Source organism: Pan paniscus, chromosome 9 (genome assembly GCF_029289425.2).
Source record: "Pan paniscus chromosome 9, NHGRI_mPanPan1-v2.0_pri, whole genome shotgun sequence".
NCBI lineage: Eukaryota > Metazoa > Chordata > Mammalia > Primates > Hominidae > Pan > Pan paniscus.
The window spans coordinates 50,039,861-50,062,867 of record NC_073258.2 but is presented as its reverse complement, the minus strand read 5'-3'; the positions used below and the strand labels follow the sequence as shown (position 1 = coordinate 50,062,867).

Sequence of the window (23,007 nt, the reverse complement as noted above, 5' to 3'; positions counted from 1 at the left end):
TACATACAGTACTAAGAAAAAAGGGAAAAAGACTGAAAATGGAAATAATTGAATTGCTAGAATGATGTCCTTGAGCAGGTGTTCTAAGGAAGTAGAAAGGTTGTCTCTGCATAAGCTCAGAGACAGTTTATAGTAACAGGAAGGGAAGGCAAAATATGTGGTTACAGATGCTGGTAGGTGGGGAGATGTCATTGTAGAGGAAGTCCTCCCTTCCTCCTTCCTTCTTTCCAGATGGGTGTCTTTCTGGCCATGCTGGAGCACAGTGGCAGGATTGTAGCTCACTGTATCCTCCAACTCCTGGGCTCAAGAAACCTCCTATAGCTGGGACTACAGAGGCACACCACTATGCCTGGCTAATTTTTTAAAAATTTTTATTAGAGATGGGGGTATGTTGCCCAGGCTTGTCTTGAACTCCTGGCCTCAAGCCATCCTTCCATCTCAGCCTCTGATTGCTTTAATTTTCTAAATGAAGAAGCAAGCTGACAGTCAGGATGACAAAGGAGGCAATGGAGGTTATAGGAGTTATGAAATATTCATTTAGAACAGTAAATGGAGAAGGCAAATACAATGTGTTTGCTGGGCAGCATTATGGGCCCACTCAAGGTACATGGTCCTGATGGAGTTACAGGGAGGCATGTCAGTATGGGTGTATAGTTTTCTGTTTTCTTTCTTTTCTTTTTTTGAGACGGAGTTTCGCTCTTGTTGCCCAGGCTGGAGTGCAACGGCGAGATCTTGGCTCGCTGTGACCTCCACCTTCCGGGTTCAAGCGATTCTCCTGCCTCAGCTTCCCAAGTAGCCGGGATTACATGAGCGCACCATCATGCCCGGCTAATTTTTCTTTTTTTCTTTTTTCTTTTTTCTTTTTTCTTTTTTTTTTTTTGAGACAGTCTCGCTTTGTCACCCAGGCTGGAGTGCAGTGGCGCGATCTTGGCTCGCTGCAACCTCCGCCTCCCAGGTTCAAGCGATTCTCCTGCCTCAGCCTCCCGAGTAGCTGGGATTACAGGCGTGCACCACGATGCCCAGCTAATTTTTTGTATCTTTAATAGAGACAGGGTTTCACCATGTTGGCCAGGTTGGTCTGAAACTCCTTACCTCGTGATCCACCCACCTCTGCCTCCCAGAGCGCTGGGATTACAGGCGTGAGCCACCGCGCCCGGCTAATTTTTCTATTTTTGGTAGAGACCGGGTTTCACCATGTTGGCCAGGCTGGTCTCGGACTCCTGACCTCAAGTGATCCTCACGCCTTGGCCTCCCAAAGTGCTGGGATCACAGGCGTGAGCCACCACGCCCGACCCGGGTGTATAGTTTTCTCCAGTCATGTTCAGCTACAGATTTGAATGTAGTCGAAGTTGTAGTTTTTACCGATGAAGAGTTAGGCAATGAAGTAATTTAATGGTATTCAGGATAAGAAAGAAACACCAAAGAAGTGTGGGACAGTGAAGATTTTGTAGAACAATGGATTCCAGGTAGAATGAGGGGACTGCACTGCCAAAGTTGGTGTCCCAGAGGGAGTGCAGTGGAAAGATAGAAAATGATGGTCGGAACCAGATAAATGAAACGGAGAATGACAGGGAATAGTTGTGGTCACTGGTAATAGAAGTGCTTTAACTTCTATTGGCTATCACTAAGGAACAAAACCTTCCCCGCTGGAGATTAGCATTTTCCTCGATTTTGAACATCTACTCCCACAATATCTTCTAAACACCCACTATGGGCCCTTACTGCATTGACAGCCAAGTGCAAGATCACGGGTGGAAGGAATGGCAAATTCCTTTCACGTATCCAAGTGAGTAGCACTCAGGTAACCTCAGCAAGTGGCAGCACCAAGGTTTACCACATTACGTTTCATTATACAGGAATACACGAATACAGTCTCTTGGGGGGGAAAAAGACCAAAACCAAAGGCCTTTCCCTCACTACCCCTTCCTCACCCCGCCATCCCAAGTGTCGCCACTGAAGAGCGAAGGGAGGATCGCCAAAGATTTACAGACGGACACCCTAACCGAGGGAGAGGTGACCATAAACCCGGGATCCGGCAGAGGACGCCGAAAGGCCGGGACTCCCCGGACCTCGCCCCTCCTGGTCGACTGAGCCCCGCGTTTTAGAAACAGAAACAAACCCGGCCCCGCCCCCTGCCCTGCGGCCGCTGAGAAAAGAGCACCGCCCTCCGGAGGCGTTCCAGCCGGCCACTGGAAGGTTCCCGCAGATAGAGTCTGCCTCCCCTGCCCACTTCTCTTCTGGATTCCTCGCTGCCCACCCTCATTCTCCCGGTGGAAGCCCCGCAACGAAGGGCCGGAGCCGCCTTTCTGCTCCCGGGATGCTTCACCTGTCCGCAGCTCCGCCCGCCCCACCCCCGGAAGTGACGGCGACCGCGCGGCCCGGCCTTTGTTCCGTTGGGCGTCGCGGCAACGGCGGGAAGATGGCGGCGGCGGGAGCCCTGGAACGGAGCTTCGTGGAGCTAAGCGGAGCTGAGCGCGAAAGGCCGAGGCACTTTCGGGAATTCACAGTCTGCAGCATTGGTACGGAAATGGCCAGGGAGGGTGCGATCCCATCTGCCCCCTCGGGCTCCTCTCATGGGTCCCAGGGTCCCTGACTCCCTGTTTCATCCTCCTGAGTCCACATGCCTCTAGCCCCGGGATCAGAGATTCCTTGATGTCCGACGTTTTCCTCTTTTCTTTGTATGGGTTGTCAGTCTGTCACTCTCTGCTTTGTCAGCTCCCTTAGTCCCTGTCATTTCTCAGAAGACGCGTGTGCAGGCTGACCACGTTCATTTTGCAGGGACTGCAAATGCCGTGGCTGGCGCCGTAAAATACAGTGAAAGCGCGGGAGGCTTTTACTATGTGGAGAGTGGCAAGTTGTTCTCCGTGACCAGAAACAGGTTCATTCATTGGTAAGTGTTGTGGTTCGCCAAACTCCCCTGGAAGGTAGGGTTTGGTGTATAAATTTTCGTCGCTGTACCCAAAGTGCTATTCTAGAAGCGGTGATTGACACTTAGGGAAAGAGAAAGATTGTTTTTTCAGTTCGTATCAGAATCGGGAAAACTGAGACCCAGAGTTCTAGAAGAGATACCTCTCCCCCTCCCCCGCCCCCCCCCCCCCCCCCACACATACACCAAGCAACACCAGAAGCAGAGGAAATGTAGCTTAGGGGAATAAAACCCATAAGACCAGTTTTAAACATGAACCCGTTATGTTTTTATAGTGCTTTACAGCTTCCTTCATTGTACAAATACGTTCGAGCTTCAATATGTCAGGCATTGTGCTAGGTACCAGGACGAAATGAACAAAACTGCAATTTTCATCATGCAAGACGTTGTAGCAATGTCAGAATAGATGTAGACCCACTTTTCATGGGGAAATTTTTTGGAGGAAAACTTGCCCTAGAGGAAAAATATAGGGGTTATGAGAGGCTAATAAGAGGACCAAATATAATTAGTGGGGCAGGGAAAGGCTTTAAGGAATTCACAGTTACCCTGAGATCTAAAGGACACGAGGTTAGCCAGGCATGGGGAGTGGACAGAGAGGAGTCCAGCAAGTAGGATCACCATATGCAAAGGTCATGAAGTGGAAAGAATATGGCGGGTTTGGAACTGACCAAAGATCTGTGTGGCTTAAGTGCAGTGGGTAAAACAGAAAGTGATGTGAGATACTGAGGCTGGAGAGGTAGGCAGGACTCGGACCATGAGGGACGCTTAGGCCATTTTTAAGGATTTTTGGATTTTATCCTAAGTACATTGAGTAATAATTGAAAGATTTTTAAAGAGTTACTAACATCAAAATTGCATTTTTGGATGGGAACAGTTAACACTAGGGATTCCAAAAGGAGGGAGGGAGGGGAGCAAAGGTTGGAAAACCTATCGGATACTGTGTTCACAACTTGGGCGGCAGGATCATTAGAAGCCCAAACCTCATGTATATAGGAATATACACACAATATACTCATGTAACAAACCTGCACATGTACCCCTGAATCTAAATTTTTTTAAATGTATTTTTAGAAGATCTCAGTCTACTTTGTGGAAAGTGGATTTGGATTAGATGGGTATAATACAAAAAAATTTTGCTTTTATTATGGCCCAAGTAAGGGTTGCTGGTGGCTCAATTGTGGGAATGACTAGAAATAGAAAAGTAGATGGATTCAAGATACCTTTGGAAGATAGATTCACTAGGGCTTGGTGGTGGATTGAATATGGGGTAAGGGATGGTAAAAGAAGAGAGAACAAGGACAGCTCCCTGGTGTCTCATGTGACTAACCAGATGTGAGTGGGAAGGGGTTGCCATTTACAGAGATACATGGAAGATGGATTTTGGATAGATATGAATAATTCTATTGGACATAGTAAATTTGAAGTACCTGGGGAGCAGCCCTTTGGAAATGTCAAGTAGGCACTGAAGTTTACAGGTCTAAGGCTCAAAAGAGTGACTTTATGTTAGAGATACAAATTTCATTTAATTAAATATTTTGGCTGGGCACAGTGGCTCACACCTGTAATCCCAGCACTTTGGGGGGCTGAGGTGGGAGGATCTCTTGAGGCCGGGAGTTCAAGACCCCATTTCTACAAAAAAAATTTTTTTTTCTTTCTGCTTTTTTTTTTTTTTTTTTCTTTTTGAGAGACAGTCTGGCTCCATTGTCCAGGCTGGAGTGCATTGGTGCAATTACGGCTTACTGCAATCTCTGCCTCCTGGGTTCAAGTGACCCTCCCACCTCAGCCTCCCAAGTAGCTGGAATTACAAGTATGCACCACCATGCCCAGCTAATTTTTCTATTTGTTTTTGTAGAGATGGGGTTTTGCCTTGTTGTCCAGACTGGTCTTGAACTGCCAGACTCAAGCAGTGCCCCGTTCTCGGCCTCCCAACTTGCTAGGATTACAGGCGTAAGCCACCGTGTCCAGCCTGATTTTTTAAAATAAGCCAGGTGGAGTAGCGTGTGCCTTTCATCTTAACTACTCAGGAGGCTGAGGTGGGAGGATCCGATCATGCCACTGCACTCCAGGTGGGAAAAAGGGTAAGACCCCATCTCTTTTAAGAAAACAGGAAGAAAGAAAGAAAATTTGCTTGCCTAATGTATTTCAGTCCGTTTTTAGGGAACAGGGATATAGCAGGAAACAAAACAAAGTCCCTACTCTTATGGAGGAAGATAGGCAACAACAACAATAACCAAAAAACCCCAAGTACATGCAGTTTTGTTACAGGAAAAGGGTGCCGATCCAGACCCCAAGGGAGGGTTCTTGGATCTCGCACAAGAAAGAATTCAGGGCAAGTCCGCAGTGCAAAGTGAAAGCAAGTTTATTAAGAAAGTAAAGGAGGCCAGGCATGGTGGCTCACACCTGTAATCCCAGTACTTTAGGAGGCCGAGGCAGGTGGATCACCTGAGGTCAGGAGTTCGAGACCAGCCTGACCAACATGGTGAAACCGTGTCTCTACTAAAAATACAAAATTAGCTGGTCATGATGGCACATGCCTGTAATCCCAGCTACTTGGGAGGCTGAGGCAGGAGAATAGCTTGAACCCAGGAGGTGGAGGGTGCAGTGAGCTGAGATCACACCATTGCACTCCAGCCTGGGCAACAAGAGCAAAACTGCATCTCAAAAAAAAATGTAAATAAAAGAATGGCTACTCCATAGACAGAGTAGCCCCGAGGGCTGCTGGTTGCCCATTTTTATGGTTATTTCTTGAAGATATGCTAAACAGGGGTGGATTATTCATGCCCCCACTTTTTAGACTCCTGATGTAACTTCCTGATGTTGCCATGGCATTTGTAAACTGTCATGGCGTTGATGGGAGTGTAGCAGTGAGGATGACTGGAGGTCACCCTTGTCGCCATTTTGGTTTTGGTGGGTTTTGGCTTGCTCCTTTATTGCAACCTGTTTTATCAGCAAGGTCTTTATGACCTGTATTTTGTGCTGACCTCCTATCTCATCCTGTGACTTAGAATGCCTTAACTGTCTGGGAATGCATCCCAGTAGGTTTCAGTCTTGTTTTACCCAACTCCTATTCAAGATGGAGTTGTTCTGGTTCACATGCCTCTGACAGTTTGTCAGTTGATAAATGGAATAGGGAAAAGGGAACAGCATAAGAGGGAAGAGGAATACCTGTGGGAGTTAATGTTTTATGTAGGGTGGTTGGGCAAGAGCCAGGGGTAAGCTGACATTTGAGCAGAAGAAAGGATATTTGGGGAATGAGTATTTCAGGTGGAGCCTTCCAAGAAAAAGGAATAAAAAGTGCAAAGAACCCTGAAACAGGAGCCTGTTGTGTTCAAAGAGTGGAAAGGAGCCAGGAGTCTGCAGCTGAGTGAACAAAGGGTAGAATAATAAGAAAGATAGTTGAGGGCCAGATCAGGGCTTTGTTGGTTATTTTAAGCTTTGGCTTTTGCTCTGAGTAAGATGAGAAGAAGCTGTGGAAGGTTAAAGTGGAGGAATGACGTGATCTAAGATCTGGGCTTCTAAAGGATTGCTTTGACTGCTGTCTTGAGAATAGAGCGTGGTGGGGGAAAGGATGGGTGCAGGGAGACCAGTTAGGAGGCTGGTGCCACAATTCACACATGATGGTGGCTTAGATCAGAGTGGTAGTGACAGAGGCAGTGAGAAATGTTGTGATTGTGGATATGTTTTCAAGGTGAATTTGTTAGAATTACTGTTGCATTGGATGGGGAGTATACAGAAAGAAAAGAGTCACAGGTGAGCCCTAGATTTTTGGCTTGAGCAATTGGAAGTTAGGGAGATGTCATTAATTGCGATGGAAAAACGTATAGGTGAAGCAGGTACTTTTGTTTTCTTCAGGTTCAGTGAGTCCAGGAGTTCTGTTTTGGACAGGTGTAATCTGAGATGCCTGATAGATATCCAAGTGAGTGTTGAGACAGTAGTCAGGAGTTGAGTGGAGAAGTTGGGCTAAAGATACAGATTGTGAAATTGTTGGCATTAGATCGTGCTTAAAGCTGTTCTACTAAATGAGATCACCTAGAAAGTGAGAATAAATTAGGATTTTTCACCTTCTGCACTATTATTGTCAGCTAAGTCTTCATTGTGGAAGGCTGTCCTGTACGCTATAGGGTGTTAAGCAGCATTCCTGGCTTCTACCCTCTGCATAGCAATAGCACATCTATACCGCCACTTCTACCCCAGTTACAATAACCAAAAATATCTCTAGATATTGCTTAATATCCTGGTGAATGAGGAAGAATCGCCCCCAGTTGAGAGCCACTTGAGTAGAGCAGTCTGGGACTGAACCCTGGGGCACACCAACATTTAGAAAAATGACGAACCAACAAAGGAGCCCAAGAAGGAGTAACTGAAGTGAGAGCTGAACAAAGAACATGGCATCCCAGAAGCTAAGGGAAATGTTTCAAGGAGGAGGAGAGTGAAAAACTGTCAGTGTTGCATTTAAGCCAGGCAAGATGAGAAACGAAAATTGGCCTTTGGATCATGGAGGTCATTGATGACCTGGTCAGGAATTGCTGCAGTAGTCGTACAAAAGCCTCAGTGGAGTGGGTTCAAGAGGGAAAGGGAGGAGAGGAATTGTGAGTATAGAATAGCCCTTCCAAGGTGTATTGCTATAAGGGAAGCAGAGAAATCACATGGTAACCAGAGAGCAAGGGAGGAACAGAGAAAATATAATAATATATCTATGTGCAGTTGGGAATGACCTAGTAGATGCAGTTGAGAGCAATCACTAGAGGAAAGGAATTTGGGGAACTGAGAAGGTAGAGTGTTAGGATAATTGGATATTGTTTATTCATTTGTTTGTTTGTTTGTTTGTTTTAGAGTCAGAGTTTCACTCTGTCACCCAGGCTGGAGTAAAATAGCACAGTCATGGCCTACTGCAGCCTGAACTCCTAGGCTCAATCGATCCTCCCATCTCAGCCTCCCAAGTGGCTGAGATTACAGGCGGGCATCACCATGCCTGGCTAATTTTTTTATTTTGTAGAGATAGGGTTTTGCTGTGTTGCCCAGGCTGATCTTGTACTCCTGGGCTGAAAAAATCCTCCTGTCTTGGCCTCCCAAAATGCTGGGATCATAGGCATGAGCTATTGTACCTGGCCCTGATACTGAAATCATTAAGAATTATGGTGAAAGTAGTGTGGGAGAGAGTGACAGTGGGCCAGGAGCTAAAATCAACTGCAGTGAGCATGGGTAGCAGGTGGTATCTGATTCCATGAGCTTCAGAGCTGAGTGATTCGGGTAGCAGAGGAGGAACAGTGGCCTAGAATGCCAGTGGGGAACAAGGACATCTGTATGTTTTCCTTGAGGCCCCACCCCAAAGGGCATGGTAGAGAAAACTCTGGGGTCACTGTCCTCACGGGAGATCCAGGATCCAACTTTAACCGTAAGGCAGGAAAGCGAAGGAATTATTCAGAGATGAGGTTGAGGATCCAGAAAATTGTGCTGATGCCATGAGTTACCAGAAGCAAAGTAGCTCTTGGAAATCATCAGCGCTGAAAAGGTACTTACATCCTTGGGAGTAGATAAGATGTGCCTTGGGAGAAAGTGTACAGTGAGAGAAGATGGTCCAGGATCAAGGTTTGAGGAAATCTAGCATATAGGGGTCAGGTCAAGGAGAAGGGGAAGAAATGGACAGGAATGTGGGAGGAAAACTGGGAGAGGGTAGTATCATAGGATTCATGAGAAGAGACTGTTTAAAAAGGAAGGCAAGGTCACATATGTGGAATGCTGCTAAGAGATCAAGTAAGAGGGCCAGGCATGGTGGCTAACACCTGTAATCATGTGGAATGCTGCTAAGAGTCAAGTAAGAGGGCCAGGTGTGGTGGCTCACACCTGTAATCCCAGCACTTTGGGAGGCTTGATGTCAGGAGTTCAAGAGCAGCCTGGCCAACATGGTGAAACCCTGTCTCTACTAAAAATACAAAAATTAGCCGGGTGTGATGGCGGGCACCTGTAATCCCAGCTACTCGGGAGGCTGAGGCGGGAGAATTGCTTGAACCCCGGGAGGTGGGCTTGCAGTGAGCCGAGATCGCACCACTGCACTCCAGCCTGGGCGACAGAGCGAGAATCAGTCTCAAAAAACAAACAAAAAAACTCTTTTAGCTCTATGAAAAGAAAAGCCTGGATTTATTCATAACATAGATATTTTTTCTCCTCAGTTATGGGTAAGATAAAACAGTCAACTGAATCAAAAGCAACCAAAATAGTTACATATGTCAAAGATAACAGTTCTGGGAGTAAAGGCTGAGTTTCAGTAAAAGAAGAATTTGTGGTGGGATACTTTTTGGGTAAGATTTCTCCTGTCATTAGTCAAGGGAACATTCTCTAAAAAGGAAGGAAAAAAGGCCTGGTGTGACGGCTCACTTTTGGGAGGCTGAGGCAGGAAGATCACTTGAGCCCAGAAGTTCAAGACCAGTCTCGTTAACACAGTGGGGCCCTATATAAAACATTTGAAAAATAGCTGAACATGATGGTGCGAGCCCATAGTCCCACCTGTAATCCCAGCTACTCGGGAGGCTGAGGTAGCAGGATCACTTGAGCCTGGTAGGTGGAGGTTGTAGTGAGTCGAGATGGTGCTGCTGCACTCCAGCATGGGTGACAGAGCAAGACCCTGTCTCAAAAAATGGAGGGAGAGGAAAAATACTTTAGAAAACTACTTGAAAAAAGGAAGTTAATTAAAAGGAAGGGAATTTGAGATGATGAGATGCTTGGAAAAAAGCATAGTCAGAATATATATATATATATATATATATATATATATATTTTTTTTTTTTTTTTTTTTTTTTAACTGAGTCTTGTTCTGTCGCCCAGGCTGGAGTGTAGTGGCACCATCTCAGCTCACTGCAAGCTCCACCTCCCGGGTTCAAGCAGTTCTCCTGCCTCAGCCTCCCGAGTAGCTGGGACTATAGGCACCTGCCACCATGCCTAGCTAGTTTTTTTGTATTTTTAGTAGAGACGGGGTTTCACTGTGTTAGCCAGGATGGTCTCAATCCCCTGACCTCATCATCCACCCTCCTTGGCTTCCCAAAGTGCTGGGATTATAGGCGTGAGCCACCGCGCCTGGCCTAGAATAATTTTAATAAAATATAAGAATATATGTACTTGAGAGGAGCAAAGCCGATAAAACTAGGAGCTGGAAGTGAAGAAAAATAAACTAGCTGGGCATGGTGGCTCACGTCTGTAACCCCAGCACTTTAGGAGACAGGCGGGAGGATCACTTGAGCCCAGGAGTTCAAGACCAGCCTGGGCAACATAGTGAGACCCCCACCTCTAAAAAAATAAAAATTTAAAAAGAGGAAAAATAAAACTAGTTGGTTAAATTTTTAATCTTGGTTTGTTCAGCAAGAAAGAGTTCATTTCATCATTCTAGGAAAGATGTGACCCCAGCAAGAAGTAGAGCCATCTCCTTTGACAATCACTAAGTATCAGCTGGTGCTGCTGAGGAAGAGGTACTAAGGATAAACCTGCAGTAGTTCACAAAGTGGGTACTAGTTTAATCATAGAGATGGAAGAGAAGGAGCAGAGTCAGGAAGAAGAAAGCAACAGGCTTTGACAGATCATACCTACTGAGTCAAGGACATAGACAAGTAAATATGTACTAGTGATTTTTAAAGATGACAAATACTTAGAAGTCAAAAGTAAGAAATATCCTTGTTAGAGTAAAGTAACATGACAGCTTCTGTGCTGAGTCTGGTAGACATCGGATGGAGGGTTGTTAAGAATTTAAATCTGAATTTAAAGTCAGACCTAATGGCCTTGGGCAAAATGCTTTATCTCCTCTGTTGCAACTTGAGTTTGAATAAAGTTTTTGTTTTTGTTTTTGTTTTTAGTTTGCATGCATTTTATCAAAAGCATTTATTGAATGCTAGCTCTGTCCTAGGCACTTTGCTGGGTCTAAGGATATCCAAGTGTATACGCACATACTTTCCCTAGAGGAAAAGTATTAATACTTGGGCTGTAAGAACATGGGGGCTGTCTCTACACTCACAGAACTTACCATCATTGTTAAATAACAAGCTCCTTTTTTATTTTTTTCCCAATTATTACTTTATTTATATTACTATGCTTAAGTTAATGGAAAAAGACAGCAGTTCTGCCCCATTTCAGAAAAAGTTTCCAATCAACACCGATTATGTAGTGACAAATAATTAGAAATTGTGACATCTTTGTGTCAAGACTGACAAGGAAGAATGGGCTCTAGCGCTATGGTTCATTTCCAAGAAGAAAATGGCACATTGGCCAGCACAAGCCATGTTAATTTAACACTGAGTCTTTAGCGCTGGGCACTGATTGGATCTCTTCTCTGATGCTAGCAAATCAAGTGAATAACGGGGTTTTAAAAAAAAGTTTAAAACGAGCCCAAGTGAGTTTAAAAACTATACTTCTGACATATTTTCCTTTCAAAATTTACATAAAGCACACTTGTCCACTCTAATAGCCCCAATTTTTTTCTTACATAGCCTACCATGTAGCTGCAGATAGACTCTTCTGCCTCAAGGTGTAAACATAGGGGAAAAAATTAACAGCATCTGCATAATATTCTCTGTACACACTGCTATTGGACGGAAAATACAAAACTTGAAAAAAAAGGTTCCATCTTAGATTCTCACAACCTCTTGTTACGCCATTCATGAATCTGACTGTGATGCTAAGGTGACGATATATGTAAGTAGATTTTTGTTTGCAGCGAAGGAGACCTGGGAAAAGATGGATTTATCTCTTTTTCTTCAAGAGTTATCAGATAGTCTGTAATCCCAGCCCTTTCAGAGGCTGAGGTGGGTGGATCACTTGAGGTCAGGAGTTCAAGATCAGCCTGGCCAACATGGTGAAACCCCGTCTCTACTAAAAAATACAAAAATTAGCCAGGTGTGGTGGTGCACACCTGTAGTCCCAGCTGCTGAGGAGGTTGAGGTGGGAGGATTGCCTGAGCCCAGGAGTTCGAGGCTGTAGTGAGCTATGATTGCACCACTGCACCCCAGCCTGACAGAGTGAGACCCTGTCTCAAAAACAAACAAACAAACAAACAAAAATTATCAGACGGTACATGCTCCTTAGAGCCCTCAATCTCTCGAACTAGAGCACGTTCCAGGATCACATGGCCTTCCTTGTAACACTGGCTGTCTTCGGTGGCAAACTCATAGATCCATCCCAGTTTGCTGCTGCAGTTTTTCAGCTCACATGTTGAACCATGTGGTGGCCAGTGAGCATGACCCAATCTAGAGCTTCATTGTACTGCAGGTTCACTACCTTGTTAAAAAGAAATGCTCTGCCAGTGGCGCCTGTGAACCAAGTGGAGATGAATTCTGAGCGGTTGGTCAGGATTGTATCACAGTTTGCATAAGAAAATGGACAGGTACCACGAGTATGATCAAGGAAAATTCTGCCCATTTTTATGGCTGAAGTTCTAAAAACCCTGTGCAGCGGTGAGATCTGTGGCTGCCAGTGGCTCCTTGCTCCTCAGCTGGGATTAATAAACAAGCTCCTTTTAGGGAGGGTGGGGGAAAAAAGAAAAAAATAAGCTCCTTTTGAGGAGTAATAATGAAAGTTAGAATAGCTTATCAGTATAGAAACTAACCCTGATATGTTCAATTTGCGAAGGTATTTTTATATTAAAATATTTATTTTTGTAATATTTTTGCACATATATGTAAGCGCATGTATAAAATTGCTATTCTGTGTGTGTGTGTATATGTGTGCGCATGCATGCTATTGCAGGTTAAGAAGTAATAGAAACAGGAAATAACCGCAATTATTAAGGTCAGTTTTGTTTGATGCTGTAGTATATATGGAGGCCACATTCCACTACAAGCAATGGCCGGGGTATTGTGTTAATTTTTATTATAGTAGAGTTAATTGCATAAAATATTGTCCTAAATAAATGGCCTATCAAGTTTGGAAATGTCTCTATGTAACAGAATCACAGTGAAATTTGAATTTTGTTATGCTGTTTTTTATAAATGTACATAATGTGATTTGGCATGCAAAAGTGGTCCAAATCTGTTTATCCAAAATTTTCAAATTTGGTGAGTTCACTTGGACACTGTTCTCATATATTTCAGTACAACAGTCAGTGAGAAAAGCATAAACTTTTCAAACAAATGTCTCTTTTTCAACAGGAAGACCTCTGGAGATACATTGGAGCTGATGGAGGAGTCACTGGACATAAATCTGTTGAATAATGCCATTCGCCTAAAATTCCAAAATTGCAGTGTTTTACCTGGAGGGGTTTATGTCTCTGAGACTCAGAATCGTGTGATAATCTTGATGTTAACCAATCGAACAGTGCACAGGTTACTTTTACCACACCCCTCTTGGATGTATAAGAGTGTAAGTTGGCTAAGTGCAATATCTTTTATTTCCCAAATTACTCTGGGTGTCACAAATGTAGTGCTGGAGCGATATCTTTTGGAATTGAAGGAAATTTGGATTCTCGTTATCCCTCACCAAGCATACTTTGATAGCTACCGCTTAAAATGATCAGGCATACATTTTAAGTTGAGAATTAGTTTTCATTAAGAAGAATAGCTTTCTTCTTAAACTTGACAGTTTTTTACTTTAAAAACTTTTTTAGCAATAGAGAGGAACTGAGCAAAATTCTGGTTATTTTGATTTAATAGATTTTTCTTTTTAATTACTCAACAGGAGTTGGTAGTTGACAGTCAGATGCAGTCAATATTCACTGACATTGGAAAAGTTGATTTCACAGATCCTTGCAACTATCAGTTAATTCCAGCAGTACCTGGAATATCTCCTAATTCCACCGCCTCTACAGCCTGGCTCAGCAGTGATGGGGAGGCCCTGTTTGCCTTACCATGTGCTTCTGGGGGAATCTTTGTTCTTAAGCTACCTCCTTATGACATACCTGGTAAGAATGGGAACTGAGCATGGATTTAACTTTAAACAGGGAATGTTAACATTGAAACAGTTCAACCTCGTCATCCAATGCAGGGATTGCATCTCTACTGCCCCGGAACTGGTCATTCATTATTGCTTGCCTAATGAGTCCCTAATGCTTTACTTTTATACAGTGGATAAGGAACTATAAAGCATATTGGAGCACGGAAAAACAAATAGACAAGTATAAGACAGCCTATTCTAAATCTTGTAGTAGGGATGAGTTGCCTAATTGTCTGCCCTGAGATGGAGGCATTATAACATTATAATTAAATTAATTGAAACAAAGACATTAAATACCCTGCACCAAGTTGCCACTGTGTCTTGCCTGGATTATTGTATTAGCTTTCTATATATCTCCCCAGATCTGTCTTAACCCTCTTCAGAAACTTCTCAGGTGGACTGATATATTTAAAACCCAAGGGCCAGGCGCTGTGGCTCACGTCTGTAATCCCAGCACTGTGGGAGGCCAAGGCAGGTGGGTCACCTGAGGTTGGGAGTTGGAGATCAACCTGACCAACATGGAGAAACCCCGTCTCTACTAAAAATACAAAATTAGCTGGGCGTGGTGGCCCATGCCTGTAATCCCAGCTACTCAGGAGGCTGAGACAAGAGAATCGCTTGAACCCAAGAGGTGGAGGTTGCGATAAGCCAAGATCGTGCCATTGCACTCCAGCCTGGGCAACAAGAGCGAAACTCCATCTCAAAAAGAAAAACCCAAGTTGGGTCATGTCACTGCACTGTGTAAAGCCGTCCTTTATGTAGTGCAGTGACATGACGCAACTTTTCTTTTATTCTTTTTTTTTTTTTTTGAGATGGGATTTCTCTCTGTCGCCCAGGCTGTAGTACAGTGGCATGATCTCAGCTCACTGCAACCTCCACCTCCTGGGTTCAAGCGATTCTCCTGCATCAGTCTCCTGAGCAGCTGGGATTACAGGCATTTGCCACCATGCCCGGCTAATTTTTGTATTTTTAGTAGAGACAGGGTTTCACCATGTTGGCCAGGCTGGTCTCAAACTCCTGACCTTGTGATCTGCCCACCTCGGCCTCCCAAAGTGTTGGGATTACAGGCTTGAGCCACCGCACCTGGCCTCCTTTCTTTCTTTTGAGACAGAGTCTCACTGTCACCCAGGCTGGAATGCAGTGGTGCCATCTTGGCTCACTGCAACCTCCGCCCCCCCAGGTTCAAGTGATTCTCATGTCTCAGCCTCCCAAGTAGCTGGAATTACAGGTGCCCACCACCACAGCTGGCTAATTTTTGAATTTTTAGTAGAGATGGAGTTTTGCCACATTGACTAGGCTGGTCTCGAACTCCTGACCTCAAGTGATCTGCCTGCCTCAGCTTCCCAAAGTGCTGGGATTACAGGTGTGAGCCACCGCACCTGGCCAACATGACCCAAGGTGGGATTCAAATATATCATGTTATGCTGAATAAACCCAGAGTCCTTACACTGGCCTAGAGTGACCCACTGCTGTCTCCAACTTCATCTGTTCACTCTTCCCCTCTTCACCGGCCACATGCCTTCTTGTAATTCCTTGAATATGCCAGGAACACCCCTACTTCAACAAGGCATTTGTTTGGTATTGTCAGCTACTAGCTTGGCTCATTCCCTCAGCTCCTTTAGGTCTTTACTCAATGTCACCTTGTTGAGGCCTTCCCTGACCATCCTTTTCAAAATTGCAGTGCCCCTGCCTGCCCTCCCTATATCCTGGCACTCTCTGTACTCCTTTTGTGTCTTATTTTTCTGACTTACTACCATTCTACTTAATTTAACTGTCTCTGCTTCTCCCCTTCCCCCAAAGGAATATAAGTTCCAGGAGGACAGGAGTTTTAAAATTTGTTTTGTTTACTGCTATGTCACTACCATCTAGAACTGTGCCTGGCACATGAAAGGTACCTAGTGATTGTTTTAGAAAGAATGAAGTGATTCTGCTGGGTGGCAATATGGGTTACTGTCTGTAAAAGGCAAAAATTTCCACGAGAAGTATAAAAATGCTATTTTTATGGATCTAATAATGATTCAAAATATTTTAGGTGTGATATATGCAGGAAAGTTACATCCTAAACCTTTGTTAGTACAGAAATACGGAAGTCTGTTGCCTATTATAAAGACCTTGTTCATGGTTACATCATTCTTGCCTTTGGGTTTCTCTAAGTGTGTTCAAGAGGTGCCTTGGATATCATTGCAGGTATGGTGTCAGTTGTGGAACTGAAACAGAGTTCAGTAATGCAACGATTGCTTACAGGCTGGATGCCAACAGCTATCAGGTGAGTGGTGTCTGGCAGGTAAATCAAAGGGCCCAAGAATTTAATCTTTTTGCACTGGTCGGCAGTTATTGTTTCCAGTCTTATTCCAAGGCAAACATTATACTGGAAAGGAGAACGGTCAGAATAACATTAAATTCCATCTGAGGAAAGCCACACTCCCGAGTCCCTTTCATCTGCAATTGGATGCCTTGTCAGCATAAATCGGCTTGTTTATATTCTCACAATATCCAGTTCAGTGCTCTGCCCTGACTTACCCAAATCCAGTTTCGTGTAAAATTATTAGAAATAGAAAGTTTTTGATGGTTACAGGAAAACAATATAAAAGGAAACAGTCTTCCATTGTTATGTAGAGCCTTTTAAATTTTATTATAGTAATTGGCGATAAACCAAATAGAAATGTAGTTGTCTTATACCAGCATATAAGCTCTTGGTCCTTCTGCTAAGAGTGTACATTTATAATTTTATTATATTTCTTGAATTGCAAATTCTAATGATCAGATTCTTTGCAGCAGTAAAACTCTAAAACTGGGTCTTATGTTTTAGGGGTGACCAGTCGCCTTCAGATCGTCCCCTCAGTCTTGCTGTTCATTGTGTGGAGCATGATGCCTTCATCTTTGCTTTGTGTCAGGATCATAAACTACGAATGTGGTCTTACAAGGTAAGTGCTACATTTATAGTTGCTGTAAGTTAAAACAGGATTGTGAATCATGAGAATTGAAGTAAATTTTGCTGTTTCTCTAAAGATTATTAGATCAATTGGTTTGGAACTTATTGGTCACTGCCAGATTCAGACAGTTTCATTTAGCTTTATTTTGCATATATTTTCCTCCTAACTTACTGTCTTTTTATTTGGAAAAATTATCAACCTAACAGGAACACTGAAAGAGTAGTACAAAGTACACCTTTCACTTTTTTTTTAATTTTTTAATTTTTTGAAACAGTCTCACTTTGTCACCCAGGCTGGAGTACAGTGGCATGAATATAGCTCACTGCAGCCTCTGCCTCCCGGGCTCAAGCAATTCCCCACCTCAGCTGCTCAAATAGCTGGGACTACAGGGGCACGCTACCATACCTGGCTAATTTTTGTATTTTTTGTAGACAGGGTTTTGCCATGTTACCCAGACTGGACCTTTCATTTAAGAGCAACAAATATGTTTTTAAAATGTAAGTTGGTAAAATGGTTTTCAAGATTCATCTAAAAAATACAGCTTATATTTTATATAAGTCTGATCTTATGTTTCAGACTGAAGAGATGTTTTTCATGTTAGCCCCTCCCTCCCTCTTTTTATTTTCCCCCAAAACAGAGTCTCGCTGTGTCACTCAGGCTGGAATGCAATGGCACAGTCTCACCTCACTGCAACCTCCGCCTCCCAGGTTCAAGTGATTCTCCTGCCTCAGCTTCCCAAGTAGCTGGGATAACAGGCATGCACCACTGCGCCTGGCTAATTTTTGTATTTTTTAGTAGAGATGGGGTTTCACTATGTTGGCCAGGCTGGTCTCGAACTCCTGACCTCAGGTTATCCACCCACCTCGGCCTCCCAGAGTGCTGGGATTACAGACGTGAGCCACTGCGCCCAGCCTGTGTTAGCCCTTTTAAAACAAAAACCTGTAAGGTCTTTTAGCAGATAAACTAGATAGAGCGGTAGATATAATGAAAGGTCCATCCTTTCAAAAGGTATGTTCTTCTAGCCTGAATATCCCTTGAATATCACCTATTAACTATTTTCTTGGACAGGAGCAAATGTGCCTAATGGTAGCTGACATGCTGGAGTATGTCCCTGTGAAGAAAGACCTTCGGCTTACTGCTGGAACTGGACACAAATTACGGCTTGCTTATTCCCCCACCATGGGACTCTACCTGGGGATATACATGCATGCACCAAAACGAGGACAGGTATGAAACAAATAAGATACATACCAAGTTATTCTGTGTGTACTGATGTGGAGAAATGGCTGTAGACTCAGTGAGTCTGTTCAAGCTCTTTTCACCGACCTAGATGTGTTTCTGAGGTGATGGTTGGGTTTCATGCTACTATGTGAATTAGAAGATCTTGAAGGAGGGGTCAGTATGAAAGGAAGTAGAGAGTTTAAAGTAACATGAAAGGAAAAGTTAACAGAAACTAAACAAGAAGAGCAAATTAGGAGTTCTAGGTGAAAAAACAGAATTCCTGAAAGGGATGTAGGTGTTATGTGGTGTTAAGTTAATTTTTCTAAATAAATTTGCTTAGCATCCAGACAGTAGCTGCTGTCTGTAGATGAGATACGTAGGATGTGATGTAATAGTGTAATCATTTAATAAACAGCCATTTGTTGAGTATTGTGTGTTTGGTGCTGTGCCAGTCCCTTTATGCACATTAATAATAGCAGACACTGGGATCATGCTTACTCTGGGCTCATATGCTATATGCGTTTTATCCATTTAATCCTAATAACAGCCCAGTGAGGTAGGGTCTGTCTCCCTTACTATGCAGGAGCTCTGATTCCCCCACTGAGTCCCCACACTAGGCCACTGCCCTTCCTGGATGCCCTTCTCACTTCTGTTGGGATCTCATAGCCCACTCCACATTGCTCCTCCAATGTGGGTGCCCTCCTTACCCTGTTTGGGCCCTGAGACCACCAGACTGCCCCCATGCAATGGACCTCCTCCTCACCCAACCTGAGTTTCCATCCTGCACCAAGCTTTCTGTCCATGTGGAAGCCATCTCAAACTGTTCCTGCTCCTCCCCCTGAAGTCAGGCAGTCCCAAATGTGGACAGTCTTCTTAGGTCCCTAGGCTCTTGCCTCATCACACCTGGCCATATCACCCCTGCATGCACGCCCTTCTCACTCACTAGTGTTCTCACTCCTGTGCTGGGACATGCCTGCACCGATGTTCTCTTCAACCTGTTCAGACTGACTCCTTATGCCGAACCCCAACCCCCCAGGTCCCCGACCCTTACCTTCTGGCCAGCAAGGATATCTACCTTGCTCTAGGTTTTTAGATTGGATTGCTCAGGAACAGAATGGAAGGGAAGAGGAAGAGCTCATTCTTGCAGTTTTTTCCTAATATGGCCCAAAAGTATCATGCTATCAAGACATTTATCTTGATTGCACATAATTGTTCTATTCTCTCTTCTGGAGGACAACCCTTGAACTATTTGAACATACCTATCTATCTCCTCTAAGTACACTCTTCTCTGCATGTAGGTTGTGGGTGGTAGGAGAATTGACCCTGCTCTAACTTCCTTAGTTCCTTCCATTGTTATTCATGTAACATCCTGTTGATCAGTCTCCTCGACATGTTACAATTAGTTTGTCACACTAAAATAGTGGTTCTCAAACTTTTGGTCTCGGGACCCTATTATACTCTTACCGAGAACTGCAAAGAGCTTTTGTTTATGTGGGTTATATCTATAATTTATTAGAAATTAAAACTGGCTGGATGTGGATTGACACATTTTATTATGCAGTATCTAAATTACTGTTTTGGGGGGTAATCCCCAAGACCACCTCACCTCCATGTCCAGTAATACTCTGAAAGGACTCATAGGGCTCAGTATGTAGTTGTGCTGACAGCTAAAATGTATTACAGTGAAAAGATACAAAGCAAAGTGAAAAAAGGGAAAAGGCACATGGAGTGAAGTCTGAAGCCAGACACAATCGTCTAAGAGTCCCCTCCCAGTAGAGTCTCACAGGACATGCTTAATTCTTCCAGCACTGAATTGTGATGATGTGTGTAAAATGTTGTTTCCCAGGAAAGCTTGCTAGAGGCACAGCGCCCACCATATTGGCCAGGCTGGTCTCGAACTCCTGACCTTGTGATCTGCCCACTTCGGCCTCCCAGAGTACAAGCAAGACTTTCTAAGGAGAGCAGCCTCAGGCCTGCTATGTTAACCCTTTCTGCACAACTATTATCATTGATGATATTATCATTGGTGATCTCTCAGAAGAGCCTTGTGAAGCTCTGGAGTTCATGTTAGTGGATACGAAGTTTTCTGAAATCATAGTTTTCACTTTAAAACTTGAAATGTATCATTGGCAACAAATACTGTCATTTGTTTTCCCTGAAATGACAGGTTCACTTTATTCTTTTTTTTTTCTTTCTTTTGTGATGGAGTTTGGCGCTCTTGTCACCCAGGCTGGAGTGCAGTAGCGTGACCTCAACTGACTGCAACCTCTGCCTCCTGGGTTCAAGCAATTCTCCTGCATCAGCCTCCACAGTAGCTGGGATTACAGGTACCTGCCACCATGCCCGGCTAATTTTTTGTATTTTTAATAGAGGTGGGGTTTCACCATGTGGGCCAGTCTGGTCTTGAACTCCTGACCTCAGGTGATCCACCCGCCTCAGCCTCCCAAAGTGCTGGGATTACAGGTGTGAGCCACCACGCCCAGCCTATTCATTTATTTAAACAGCTTTCTTGAGATGTAATTCACTCACCCATTTAAAGTATACCATTCAATGAGTTTTAGTATATCCACAGATACGAGCAACCATTACCATAGTCAACTTTAGAACATTTCCATCACCTCAAAAAGAAACCCCATACCTTTTAGCTATCATTCTTCCCTTCCCCCATTTCTTCCCAGCTCTACACAACTGCTAATCTATTTTCTGTCTCTATAAAGTTACTTATTCTGGTCATATTATGTCAGTGGAATCATATAAGTGGTTTTCTGTGACTGGCTTCTTTCACTTAGCTTAATATTTTCAAGGTTCATCCATGTAGCATGTGTTGTCAGCACTTCATTCTGTAAGTGCCCAATACATACAGCTGATTTATCAAGACAGGAATTGGAATAGAGAGAGTTTAATACACATAGAGCCAGCTAAACAGGAGACCGGAGTTTTACTGTTAACTCAAATCAGCCCCCCTGAAAATTTAGAGGCTAGGGTTTTTCAAAGATAGTTTGCCAGGCAGGGCGAGGCTATGAGTGCTGCTGACTGGTTGGAGATGCAATTGTAGGAGTGTGGAAAACCATCCTATGCGCTGAGTCTGCTTCTGGGTCGGGGCCACAGAAGAGTTGCTCATCTGGCTGGGGCCAGAAATGTAAAAAACCGAAAACACATTTTAAAAGGCCAGTGTAAGGTGCTACAATGGTGATGTTATTTACAGAAGTAATTGGGGAAGTTGCAAATCTTATGACCTCCGGAATAATGACTGATAATCATTTAACTATGAATTCGGGCCCCTCTCATCTTCCTAACCTGGTGGGCTTTCATTAGTTTTACCAAGGTGGTTTGGTTTTGGGGAAGGGCTATTATTATTTCAACTATAAATTAAATTTCTCCCAAGGTGAGCCTTGCCCATGCTCAGGAATGACCAGAGGCAGTTTGGAGATTAAAGACAAGATGGAATTTGTGGGCCAGCACAGTGGCTCACGCCTGTAATCCCAACACTTTGGGAGGCTGAGGCGGGCGGATCATGAGGTCAGGAGATCGAGACCCTCCTGGCCAATATGGTGAAACTCCTTCTCTACTAAAAATACAAAAATTAGCTGGGCGTAGTGGTGCATGCCTGTAGTCCCAGCTGCTCAGGAGGCTGAGGCAGGAGAATGGTTTGAACCTGGGAGGCGGAGGTTGCAGTGAGCAGAGATTGCGCCACTGCACTCCAGCCTGGTGACAGACCAAGATTCTGTCTCAAAAAAAAAAAAAAAAAAGGAATTTATTAGATCAGATCTGTCTCTCTCTTTTTTTTTTTTTTTTTTTGAGAGAGAGTCTCGCTTTGTCACTAAGGCTGGAATACAGTGGCGCGATCTCAGCTCACTGCAACCTCTGCCTCCCAGGTTCAAGCAGTTCTCCTGCCTCAGCTTCCCAAGTTGCTGGGATTACAGGCGCATGCCACCATGCCTGGCTAAGTTTTTGTATTTTTTTAGTAGAGGTGGGGTTTTGCCATATTGGCCAGGCTGGTCTCTCCTGATCTCAGGTAATCCGCCTGCCTCGGCCTCCCAAAGTGCTGGGATTACAGGCGTGAGCCACTGCACCTGGCCCAGACCTCTTTCATTGTCATAATTTTCTCACTGTTATGATTTTTGCGAAGGTGGTTTCAATTCCTTTTATAGCTGAATAATTTTCAGTTGTATACCACCATTTATTTATTCATTTGTGTTGGAATTTTTTCATTTGTGTTGGACATTTTTGTTGTTTCTACCCTTTGTCTATTATGAATACTGCTGCTATATACTTGTCAACACTTGTTGTTATCTGACTTTTTAATTCTAGATATCCTAGTGGGTATGAAGTATTATCTCATTATGGTTTTTGTTTTAATTTCCTGATAACTAATGATGCCAAGCATCTTTTTAGTGCTTATTGGTTATTTGTGTATCTTCCTTGGAGAAATGTTTATTCACATCATTTGCTTTTTTATTGTTGTTGTTGTTGTTGAGATGGAATCTTGCTCTGTCGCCCAGGCTGGAGTGCAGTGGCGTGATCTCGGCTCACTGCAACCTCCGCCTCCCAGGTTCAAGCGATTCTCCTGCCTCAGCCCCCCAAGTAGCTGGGATTACAGGCTCACGCCATCATGCCTGGCTAATTTTTGTGTTTTTGTAGAGACGGGGTTTCACCATGTTGGCCAGGCTGGTCTCGAACTCCTGACCTCAGGTGATCCACCAGCCTCAGCCTCCCAAAGTGCTGGGATTACAGGCATGAGCCACCACGCCCGGCTGCCCTTTTTTTTTTTTAACTTTTGTTTTAGGTTTGAGGGTACATGTGAAGCTTTATTACATAGGTGAACTCATGTCATGGGACTTTGTTGTACAGATTTTCTCATCACCCAGGAATTAAGCCCAGCACCTAATAGCTATCTTTTCTGCTCCACTCCCTCCTCCCAACCTCCACCCTCAAGTAGACCCTAATGTCTGTTGTTTCCTTCTTCGTGTTCATAAGTTCCCATCATTTAGCTCCCATTTATAAGTGAGAACATGTGGT

At 44.0% G+C, this 23,007-nt stretch overlaps 1 protein-coding gene and 1 pseudogene across 2 annotated transcripts in view; one reads left to right on the top strand and one right to left on the bottom strand.

Annotated features, from left to right (window-relative positions):
• The first annotated feature begins 491 nt into the window (after positions 1–491).
• Positions 492–23,007, top strand: part of NUP160 (nucleoporin 160) — a 74,897-nt gene continuing 52,381 nt past the window's right edge. For both annotated transcript variants that reach the window (XM_008968076.4, XM_003815170.7), the window contains exons 1-7: positions 492–2,519; positions 2,779–2,890; positions 13,054–13,264; positions 13,580–13,802; positions 16,022–16,100; positions 16,644–16,758; positions 17,836–17,994. In XM_008968076.4, the coding sequence (XP_008966324.1) occupies positions 2,318–2,519; positions 2,779–2,890; positions 13,054–13,264; positions 13,580–13,802; positions 16,022–16,100; positions 16,644–16,758; positions 17,836–17,994 (1,101 nt within the window). In that variant the 5' untranslated portion in view covers positions 492–2,317. The remainder of the gene's footprint in view (positions 2,520–2,778; positions 2,891–13,053; positions 13,265–13,579; positions 13,803–16,021; positions 16,101–16,643; positions 16,759–17,835; positions 17,995–23,007) is intronic.
• LOC117974914 (protein yippee-like 5) lies at positions 11,676–13,008 on the bottom strand (annotated as a pseudogene).